This window comes from Semicossyphus pulcher, unplaced genomic scaffold, assembly GCF_022749685.1.
Source record: "Semicossyphus pulcher isolate SPU_LCO1_2020_fin unplaced genomic scaffold, fSemPul1.0.p SCAF_2, whole genome shotgun sequence".
NCBI lineage: Eukaryota > Metazoa > Chordata > Actinopteri > Labriformes > Labridae > Semicossyphus > Semicossyphus pulcher.
In genome coordinates this window covers 16,965,892-16,978,007 of record NW_027211693.1, presented here as the reverse complement: position 1 = coordinate 16,978,007, position 12,116 = coordinate 16,965,892, and the positions used below count along the sequence as shown (strand labels likewise).

The 12,116-nt window shown below is 42.6% G+C and overlaps 1 protein-coding gene across 4 annotated transcripts in view; it reads right to left on the bottom strand.

Moving 5' to 3' along the window:
• Window positions 1–12,116, bottom strand: part of dlg3 (discs, large homolog 3 (Drosophila)) — a 68,203-nt gene that overhangs the window by 36,463 nt on the left and 19,624 nt on the right. For all 4 annotated transcript variants that reach the window (XM_069669979.1, XM_069669980.1, XM_069669981.1 and 1 more), the window contains exon 2: window positions 296–349. In XM_069669979.1, the coding sequence (XP_069526080.1) occupies window positions 296–349 (54 nt within the window). The remainder of the gene's footprint in view (window positions 1–295; window positions 350–12,116) is intronic.

Below are 12,116 nucleotides of genomic sequence, written 5' to 3'. Positions count from 1 at the left end.
TTCACCAAACTGTGTATTCACTAAAAATACCAACATAAATTACAAATTTGTCGCATCTAAAGTGTCATTTTTTTCCCAAATGTGACAGTAAATGTGCGACTGCAGAACGCACATTCCACACAAACAGGCCGGGTCAATAGGATAATGGATGTCGGTCCAAATGGCAAACAGCATGTTGGTAGCAGGAGGCGGCCTTGTCATCCACACGCACACAGAAACATGCTCATGCACCGACACAGAGGGAGTGTGAATGAGAGACATGTATACTGTACAGAGAGAGAGAACAGATACTTACATAAGGGCCTGCATCTAGTGAGTCTGCGTTGACGATGATGGGGGGAGGGTTGGCCTGTGAATATGAAGAGATACACGTTATCTCGGTGTGTGAGGCTGGCAGCACACAGACGTAATGCGGTACACACACTCTCACTTGGGAGCAAAGTGAACGGATGCCATGGGAACAGTCGGTGAATCTCCTTGGGGCTGAGGCTGTGCGTGTGTGTGTGTGTGTGTGTATATAGGGGGGGGGACATTGGAAAGGTGTGAGGACTGAGAATGAGGACTGGGGCAGAGAGACCGCTGCTTATTAACTGACACAGCCAGACGTCCTGCGGTCAGCTCATAAAACAAACCGGCTTGTGTTCCAGCCGCCGGGACGATCGCGTTTATCCCACATCAAGCCTCCTCTCTACTCTTATTTCACACACAGACATAACACCACATAGTATCACATTTTAATGCACCATTTTATGGTAGCCATTCAGTAAACATGGCAGGCTATGAGGAAAAATACTTGACCAACAGAGTATCTAAATCGTCTTTTAAAATCAGGAACATTTTTTATGTACAAAGCTGAAATTATGAGTTTAACCGATTACACCAGTCACAGAGAATTAGTCTGAAACAATTATAGTAATCCATTAACTGTTTAAGCCATTTATTAGTTAATTACCAAACATGTTCTGGTTCTTGTCTGTGAGTTTGGTAGAAAAATAGGAAAATTTGGTGGAGCAAAATAAACTATTTGATATGACTGAGACGCCCACCCTGCAAGACGGAGCGCTACCGCAGGTCCGTCATACCCGCTGCTGTCAGCCTCTATAACACCTCATTATAGTGTAATAACAGTACTGCAACTATCATCAGCATTCATACTACAATTATACATATTCTCCCTTCCATACATAGTTAATCATGCTATGCAACAATTCTGTGCAATAATTCCTGCTACACTGTGCAATATAACAGCAATCTTATTCTGGTTTTTAATGATGCTTCACACAATGTGTGTTTTGATTGTAAAAATAACCCCTGAATATCTTTTGACAAGAAAAAATGTGAACACAATTTGAATAGTTTCTTAATTATTTTGTTACTGTTATTATTTATATTGTCATAGTTTTTAAAATCTTTTTATTGCCACCTACTTTTTGTCCTTTTTATTACTTGAGTACTTTATTTAATTTGCCTGTTTTGAGAGCTGCTGTGACAAGTAAATTTCCCCTTTGGGGGATCAATAAAGCTGATCTTATCTTATCTTATCTAATCTTATGAAGATGTAACTTTAAAGCTCCTGAGACGAACTTTCAGTTTGTGTTGATGTTGGCGCCCCTGTGGACAAAGCTGTACCTCTTATCTCTTTGCTGATTTAGTCCTGTTCATGCTTAATTGGTGGTTTTAACAAAAAATGTCATATGCATCACTCACTTTAAATATTGCCCTGGAAAATGTAAACAAAGGCAGCATGCAGTCAACCGTTTCTGACACCTACCCCGGCCAGCAGTTTTAGGCATTAAAAATAACCATTTAGAAATAATCAGTCTTGTAACTGATGGTCTGGTTTGCTTTTGTAAGTCATATAGAGTAATCGGAATTAATTTCAGTCTGTTTCATAACCAGAGAAAAACTCCTCACAGGAGCTTTAAGCTTTTTCCTTTTTTCTGACTTTGTCCCCTAATAAACCAACCAGTAGACAACCAAGTAACAACAAAGATCACTAGCTGCAGCCCCTGACACGTGGTAGATATCTGTTTGGACTAAAGGTTTAATCCTGGTAAGTTTATTCAGGTTTAAAACAATTTGATAAATGTCACAGAGTATGAACAGACAATTGTCATTTCAGTGTATTCAAATGTACATGCTTCTGATCTCTGTTTTATATCCTTGCAAAATAATTCTGTTTTAAAATAACACGACAATGACATGTGGGGGCAGGACATTGGATTCTGGGAAACTGAGTTGGTTCTTTCTTTCTCTGTTTCTGAAGATGAATTAAATACTACTAATAGTAGATTAATTGTTAAAATGATAACCAGTTCAACTGACAATGGCAGTGTAAAGACTTGCTAGGCTACTTCATTCTGCCTTTCTATCATCAGGTAGCATTTAAAAGTCAAATGAAATGGATTCAAGTGAGAGTTTTCTTGATTTCCATTGACTACACAACACTATTTTAGGGAAAACACATCTTCATGGTTTTGTTTTCTTTGTTTTCACCTTTAAGGGCCAAATGTAAACTGCAGATAACTATAGGCCCATGTTGATGCATAGTATCAGTATCAGCCTATAAATCCCACTTAAACCCAACTACAAGTGCTGCACATTAACCTCCTGAGACCCTGCGTCCAAATACGTCGACATTACATTTTGGCTTGGAAGCACCATAATATTTAATTCTGCGAAACTTAGACCCGTTGGTCTCATTCATGGACACTTTGTCCAACACCCTGTGGTCACAAAAGCAGATTACACTGATCGGTGTACATTCAAGATGGCTGTGATCCCGACCAAAATGTGTTACAGTCGGTCCCTTCAGAAAACTCAACCTGGTACAAAACCTCTTCAGATTCTATGATTGAAACTTGTTTATTAAATGCGTATTAACAGTTGTGGCTTGATATGGCAGACAAATTGGAATAATTTTATCAATAGCAACAAGCTACAACACCGTTACAACAAGTTACAACAAGGTACTCACATGAGGATATTGGGACTTTTTCAATGTAGACAATTCTTAGGTTTTATACTTATTAGGTCCTATTAATCCCCAAAAGGTAGGAGAGATTAAAAATTGCATTCCAAACAAAAGCTCGGGTCTCAGGAGGCTACCTTTAAATGAAGTTTCCAGCTCAGCTCTATTGTGCCACCTGGTGTCTCCTCCTCCATCTCAGGCCTGCAGAGCAGCCGAGGAGGCCGAGAGCTCAGAGGAAAGCTGGCAGAGGTGTGAAGGAGGAGACTCCGGTCGGTTTAGAATGGGCCTGCTGTCCGTCCGCTCGCTCAGCACAGAGGCTGTCTACTCTTTATTGATTTGATTGAGCTGTGTGGGTGAAGGGATGCTGACAGCGCTGCTCGGGGACCTTACACTTCCTCAGGTCCAACACTGAGGTGAAAATCACTAGCTGACTATCTTAGCCCCAACCTCCCCCTCCTCACCTAACCTCACCCTGTAACCTCCGACTTATGCAGATGCTCTCTGTGTCCGAGATGATGATTGATATTTATCATGAATCATCAAATATTACTTGTGATGTCATTTCAATATTAACTGCACTGTTGCCTGCAGAGATGTCTGTTAGTGATTGACCGTCTGGTGCGATATTGGATGTACACATATGTAGAGCTGGACGATAAATCAATATAACATCTCTAACATACGATATAAGATTCAATATTATCAGGGGTGCTGTTGTCGTAATGTCACAATATACTTTAATATTATACTTTTTTGGTGACTGAATATTCCGATATTATTTGAGTGTTTTAGCTCTAATAAAGATCATATTGTTCCGTGTTTTAAAAGCTCCAGTAGTGAGTGCCAAACTAAATTATTATATATTAATAATAAACTTTTGTTTTTAAAACGTTAAATAATAGAGCTGTTAATATCACCCTGTGCTCATTCCCATCTTGTTAGTTTATTTCTAAATGCAAAATGATATATTTTATCACTAGATAATCTGTATTATAACCTTTATAGACAAAATTCTCATGATCATGTTTGATGTAATTTTATACTGCAATACTGATTTATTTAAAAAGCGTATTATGTAGTTTTTTCCCCCATTACAATACAATGAACATTTGTCTTCTGCTAATACCCATTAAAAATAATGCAGTCAAGTTAAGCTACTTTATCATATTGATTATAAAGAAATTCCAAAGAATGCATCCGGGATCAGTGAATTACATAACCTCACATAATGTGAAAGTAAATGGAATAAAGCTTTCAGTGAATTAATACTATAGTATATGTATATTGTCATGTATAAAACATTGCACAAAAATATTGTGTGGACAAACTCCAGGTATTAGGGCTGGTAAAGCCTATTTTTGGATAAATCTGTGTGAATTAAACAAATCAAAAGTTTCTGTTTTCACTCGTTCTTTTCTGCACGTTAACGTCCATGTTAATAAACAGCAGATCCATCTATGGTTCGCTCCAGGTTCACTCCCACGTGCGAGGATTAGAACGTAAAGCAGTTCAGCTGCTGGTTTTGTGACCTCACAATGGAGACGACATAGAAAAACACATACGATAGGCATTTTCATACGTTTTATCGATATATATTGTCATATTGTGCAGCCCTACCAGGTGTTATGATATAAAATTACATTATATTACATTATGCAAGAAAAACCTACTGCCAACCTCTTCTCCAACTTTCCATGAACAATTTCCTTTCGAACACTTTGATATATAGAAACATCTTAGATCAGGCCAAGAATAACTACTTGAGCAGTATACAACACTTCTGTATCCACAAGACAAATGCTAAAAACACACTCTTAAAAACATCCGATCCTTTGATCACAACCCTTCATCCCCCCACGAGCTGAGCAGGAGTCGTTTCATTCCTCCAATACTACTAATCGCGTAACGACGCACTCTCTCCAGATAAAACGGGGCTTCAGATTTGACCCGCTCCGCTCAGTGATGTACTATGACTCTGGACAGCTGTGGCAGTACCGCCCCCCCCACCCTCCCCTCCCTCCTCCCAGTCAGCACAATCCGGCCTTGGTTGTAATCTGCATATGGACCAACAGATGCTCACGTCTGTGCTTGTGTTTGCACATTTCTCAGGAATGCTTTGCACGTCGTTCCCCCTTTTATCTCAGAAGCCAACTCCTAACACATGCCCCAAATCCAGCAGAGGGTTTAATAGTAAAAAAAAAAAAAAATTTGTTTGCACAGCAGCCATGTTAGCGACAGCCTATTGTGAATGAAAACCCCTGAAAGCAAAGCACATGCGGCGAGAAGTGATGAAACGCAGCCTGAGGGCCACACGGGGGAATACATTGGCTACTACTGTCCCCCGGTGACTGACAGACGAAGCTACCGAATCCACGACTAAACCCACATGTGACAAAACACACCTGCTACAGCAGAACGCCCGCAGTGCTTATCAGGAGCATCAGAGAGCAGCAATGTGTCCAACGGGATCAGTGAACCTACAAGTGCAGCTGAAAGACAATAAAGCCATCAGTCGAGGAAACGGCATTATCCGGGCCTGGGATTGCTGCGTAATCCCTCTATCTGAATCTCACATAACAAGCAAACAAAAAGGAATAATGGAAGATAATCTCGACACGAGTAGGCTCAACATGACTTTGTTTAACATTTGGCAATTTGTTCAGGTAACTGGGATTAGGTTGGATTACCCCTCCCTCCTTGCCCTCCCTGCTTTTTAACTACGCTCACCTGCTGCCCAAAGGAGGAAGGCAGCTGATTTAAGACCACTAGCTTTGACCTAAGAGGAAGTTTATGACACATACTGGGGGTAGAGGATCTGTCGGTGCGATAACGGCGTCCTTAGAGGACACATCTGGATTCTCCGAACATGGTCGGCAGGTTGAGGATCACAGAGAAGAAGACAAAAGCAGTCTCTTATAGATTGGTATCAACCCAGGAGGGGGTGTGAGTGTCTGTCAGTGTGTTGCAGGTGAATGTGGGTCAGATTACTTTAAGAGTTTCAATAAGACAGGGAGACTTGGACTTCATACTTTAGTTTAAATAATGACGACTTGACTTTGTAAAACCATGAAACAACCAACGATAAATAAGACAGCGACATGGCCAGAAAGCATGAAATATTAATGTTATGCATTTAAAGGACAAGTAAAACCACTTTCATCAGCTTTGAACGGATAACATTCAAGTGCATTAATGCAGAAAGAATGTTTATTCACATTTGAAGACGCAGCACTTTACCTGAACTGGCTCACAAGGACAAAATGATCTATTGTACACATGGCAGAAACATGTGACGTGTGTCTACATTCAAACTTGTATAAAGACATCCAATCAATAGGCATTCTCCTTATCTCAGTTGTGAAAGGACCCAAATGTGCAAATTATCCCCCTTTCCCACCTAAATTTAGCGTGTTGATGCAGGGTTTTTTAGACCCGGGAAGACCCACTTATAAATGCCGATTGTCTCTTTTCCCATTGCCAGTGTAGTATACTCCTGTCGACCTGTTTTCTGCTGCATCAGTGTCTGACGTCACAAACGCGCCGGAAGATGTTATGGTGGTTAGGTCTTTATTGTATCTTTTACTCATTCAGTCTGTGTATCAAACTCTGCACCGATAAATTTGGAACGATGTTCGAGCGCTGCTTGGACGGAGACGGGCGGAATTTGTAGCTGAGATGAAAGGAGTCGCAGAAGTTACTGACGGAGCTTAGCATCGCGCCAGAAAGGGGGCGGAGATTAGCGTGTCAACACGGGTTTGTGTTCCTATCAATGCCGAACAGAGCCAAGGTCTACTGCAGAGCCATTTGACCCGGGTCTGAATGCCGATTGTAGCCTTTCCCACTAAGCAAAAAAGCCGGGTGTTAGTGGGTGTTAGTGTGTCTGTTGACCAGTGGGAAAGCGGCTTTAGTTAGGCAGTGCTGGCGGAAGACTTTTTCCTACTTGTAGCACGTTTACCTCAGCTAGCAGGGAAAGAAGGGTTAAGCTGACCTTTCAACTTGCTGGCTGTTTTTTTCACATCATAGACTGTATGAAAGAAGTGGATTCAGCCACTGTGACTTCACCCACTGGTTTGTGGACTACTGTTTGAACCCTCCTGTTTGGCCGTTGCCATTGTGGGGGCTTTGTTTTTGTTGACTATAACTGGAAAACAGGGCTGAACATTGCTTCATCTTTATCCTGGTTGAAATGTTGTCGAAGTAGGAACATCAGGGGTAGCCACGCCCTAAAACATACCTTGTTTTATTGTCAATTTTACTCTAACTGGGACCATAATTTACAGATGGAGCATCATACTGTATTGAGGAAGACTTGAATCTACAGATTGAGACGATACACTCATTAGGAAAATGTTAACCGATGTAATACAAGGTTGAGAAGTAGGATCATTTCCTCTTCAACGAGTGGAGTCACACCCTGCTGGACATGAGAAAGAAAGCAGTTGTTCAGCACTTCTGCATCGGCTTCACTTTTGAAAGCAAGAAGCTACGTCCACTTCTATTATACAGTCTATGGCTCACACTGTATAGATGGTATTTACACCCTGAAATCTGATCACAATGAGAGGAAGACGATTTGATCCAGATCCAGATCCAGCATGGACTTTCACATGCAAAGGATGCAGATATGTAGGACTGACAAATGTGCAGATCTCTGTGTTACTACGATATAATCACTACATTTAATTGTACTTCAAAATAAAAATCACTAAAAGCTTCGTTCACGGACAGTTGTTATTTTTTTCTGTCCACCTGCAACCTTCATGGTGACATTAGTTTTGGCACTATATGGACACCGTACACTCCAGCTGGGACGTGGAAGCAAGTGAGCATACTGGACACAAAGACCTCATGTACACACAATGACAGTGAGTCCAGACTGCTTCCCCAGCATGAGATCATTACAACAAGTCCCCGCTGACCACAGGAGTGATGGAGACTCAGCCGCCACAGAGCTCTCTTTCTCTCACTCCCTCGTCTCATCCACCCATCTGTTCACAATAGCTTCTTATTCATCAATCTATCATCTTGCTCTTCTGTCAGTTGTGTGTCTGTCTCTTGTCCCTCAGCATCACGGCGGATGTGTATCACGTCCCGGTGGCATCGCAACGCGCAAGCACTCATTCGGCTGCAGACCCTCAGGACAGTAAAGACTCCCACTGAACCTCAGCGAGCGCAGGGCCCAGGCTCCATCCAAATTGTTAAATAATCAATGTGTTCCCATGGTAACCAGCGCTCGCACAGTATTGGCCCGGCGAGCTCGCTTAGCCGCCTCCCCCCTGCTTCACCTCTCAGGGCTCTCACTGCAGTTTATGCGGCTCTGTGCTTTCACATGCATGGCCATGGGCTGGATGTGCCTGACTGCCTTCAGTGCTGCCTGTCCACATCTCTCTCTCTCACACACACACACACACACACACACACACGCTCCTTCTCATATCCATACATCATGAGTTAAACGGAGAAAGGCTAGGTTCAAAAATGAATTCATAGCTGCAATGGAGTCACAAGGAGAGATCTGAATGAACCTCTATTTCGACGTGTTTAAAGCTCTAGATCTTTAGCATTTGAAGCACATATTTGATCAGGCAGATATATGGGGCATCATCTAGATTAAAGGAACATGTTTAACATTTAGTGAAGTATGTTATTTCTTTTTGCTGGTGATTGAAACTTGTTTCATATCTGTACAAAAATCTGTTCTACCCTGCTAGCTTAGCTTAGCTAAGCTGTAAGCAAGAGGAAACAGCTAGTTTGGCTCTGTCCATCAATCTGTTTACCAGCAGCTTTAAAGCTCTTCAATTAATACTTGAATAATCTTTTTGTTTAAAGTAATAAGCTCGAAGATTTTCATTCTAATAAATGTCTGTTAGGCCACTAACTATCACCGAATGAGGTAACACAATGGTGATTGAGCCTATGGCCCACTGATGAAAGCCTTTGCATTCGCAGAATTACGGACTGGGTGTCTGTGGCGACTTTGACACAAAAAATCATAAGTGGCACCCAGTTAGTGACGCGTTTTTCAGCACCCAGCAGTGGTTGGTCTGTGCAAGTGTTGCGAGTAAACAGTAATCTACTATGGCTGAACAAACAAGCAAAGATGGATGACTACAGATACAACTTCAAAGATAAGTGAAAATCTAAAGAAAAAGAAAATTGGCCACACACCATGTCATGATCAAACAGTCTAAAAAGGAAAGCGACCGTCAGCGAGGAAAATCAAGAGTTACAACCGGAGCCAACCGTAGATCTGGTTATGTGGGTTACGTTCGCCGCAATCGCCATTTATCGCCATAAGATGCCGTCAAAAAGAACAAAACAGAGAACTTTGAGATTATATCTCTAACGTGTACAAGTAACCAAAATTTGTTTATTTGATTTTGTAACCTTAGAACATAGCCAGGCTAGCTGTGTCCCCACTGTGTCCTGTCTTTCTGCTAAGCTAGGAAGCTAGGTTAGCTGGGTGCTTAGCTTAGCTACACATTTACTGTATAAACATGTGAGAGGGATCAATAATCTCAGCTTTCTGTTGGCAGGAAGGCAAATAATTCACCAGAATGTAAAACTCTGTATTATATAATTGCTTTATTAGTCTTGCACATAGTGTAGGTCTAAATAAGGTTCGACATGATCTCTCTTTAAATCTGTGTACCCATGATGTGATGCAGGAAAGAATTGGGAAGAAAAAGATGCTGCATTGGGTTAAACTCACACACACAAACAGTGATCACCACCAGTAAACATAAAACAGCGATGAAAACTGTAGCAGATGCCTCTTCATCCCTGCTGATAACAATAATGTTACATCCTTGGAAAGTTAAACCCTGGCTTTCTTCTACATCTGTCAGCTTTACTTGTTGTGTTTCTAAACCCTCCTCTTCATCGCAGGTAGAGCGGAGGAGAGGCAGAACGAGGGGGTTCAGCCTGTGCACGGTGACGGCATGCTGACAGGGCAGTAACCCCTCCCTCCTTAGCAAACATTTCCACATCACTTCCTCCCTCGCCAGGCACAGCGACATGGCAGCTCAGTCTCCAGCGGTGACATCGCAGTGAAATATGACAGTCAGCCCCGCTCAGATGATGCATACAGTCAGTCGGATGATACAGCCAATGCTGAAGGAGGCTCTTCCTGAGCCTACAGTCACAGCTAATAGCAGAAAGCAGCACAATGACGTGCTTATGTTATCTAAAAATCTAATGTACTAGCTGTACTGTGTTTTCCTGCAGAGTGTGGGCTGAGAGACGCATTCAGTGCTGCTTCTGCTCTGATCCCCCCGGCTCTCATTGGCCTCTCGTAGGCCACGCTGCAGTCCAATCAATACCTACTCAATTACCATGCTCCCAACATCTCATTCACGCTGTGGCCCCTGCGCCGGAGGGAAGAGGGAAGGAGAGAGGCAAGGTGAGAGGAGAAGTGACGGATGGATGGAGCCGAGAAGGATGAACACACGACAGCGAGACATGCTTTACTCGCCGAACCTTGATGTTGCATTCTTTGTCGGGAACAAAGGCGGAATAACGAGATGTAATAAAGAAAATCCCCTCGCGGTAAAGGTCAACTGCTCCTTCTCTCCTGCTACAACGCGGAGCATTCATTTCAATAAGGCAGCCACATGGAAATTAATTAGTCCGCTCATAAAACGGCCCTATTAAAGCTCAAAGTTTTCTGATTTGATGGCTATTATTGAGCACTGCGACTACGTTACCCCCTCCTCCACTTCCTCCTCCCAACGCACACAACAGACGCACGTTCATGAAACCATAATTAATAGCCCGTCACAGCTGTCAGCAGCGCTCCCTCCTCGTCTTTATGTAATATTACAAAAGCATGCTCCGGCTTACCTCTCTGCCATGCTGAGCAGCTCCAAACGAGAGCCGGCTAGTTTGACCTTCACGAGAGCAGCCACAGAGGGGAAAGTACTTAGTGTAACGAATATTCAGAGCGGTGTTGCTGGAGGAGGCCTTCTACAAGTCTGCTGACGATGTATCAGGTGTAAACATGACGGGCGGATAAAAAGAGGGCGTGCATGTGGACTGGATCAAAATGAATTCCCACATATAAACTGACCAATGTCTGCACTGTTCTCTGCTCTGAAGTGTCATGGTAGCACAATGACACACCAGGAGGCTCAATCACAAACTCACAGCTCTGGTGAAAGTCCATAATGAAGGAAGGCCGTCATGGTATGAGTGTCATCAGTATGCCTCACATAATCCCGCCCCCACTGCTTCCTCTACATTAGAGGTCACTGCAGCGTGTTACCTCACAGCTCTTGACTAGTTGCTACCCCCTTGTTGCTAAGCTGAGAGAGCTGCTAAGCTTGTTCCTCTCTGGTGTTTGGGATCCCGCGCTGAGTACCGGTGACAGTGCACAACAAGCAGCACACAACCCAGTGCTGCCATTTTGATGCTCTCACCACCGTCACATCGCCTGCACTGTCAGTAAGAGTGTGTTTATCAGCTGCTGTGGTGTCAGCGTGAAGAAAATACATATATGTGTTTGAACTCATCATCATGAGTTAGTTTTTTAGTGTAGTTTGTTAAAAAAAAAAGCATCAAGGAATGAATCTGATCTACGTCTTTGTCGAGACTACTAGTGTAACTTCTGAAGATGACTAGGAGCACCTACAGGAGGCTGTAAGTGGAGGAATGCACGAGTAAGTGCACATTATGTTTTTCATTAAAGGCCCAATGAAATGAAAATGGATGTAACTATTTTTATTTTTATTTTTTTGAGTTTTAACTTCCTGGTAACAAAGAATAGCTGTGTCCCAATCCACGGGCTGCAGCCTTCGAAGGAGGCGGTCCACAGAGGATGCTCCATTCATAGCCTGCGTAAACCGTTAAAGCCGAACTGAAATGAGACCATCTGGTCTACCCTTGCGGCACCAAGCGCCTAGCAACAGGTAGCTAGCGGGGTAACTAGCTAGAATAACTAACGTTGAGTAAGTTAACCACTTATTTTAAAGATAATTTGTTTCAGGGGCCCTTTCGTTTTCTTAAACATATGTATATTAAACATATGCATCTCTAGCAATTCAAAACCAAAAACTACATTTTAAAGTGTATTTTCCAAGTCCGCCCTTTCGCTTGAATTGACACGCAGTGGGCCGCGAAGGAAGCACCCGATGGATCCTTCGCAGCC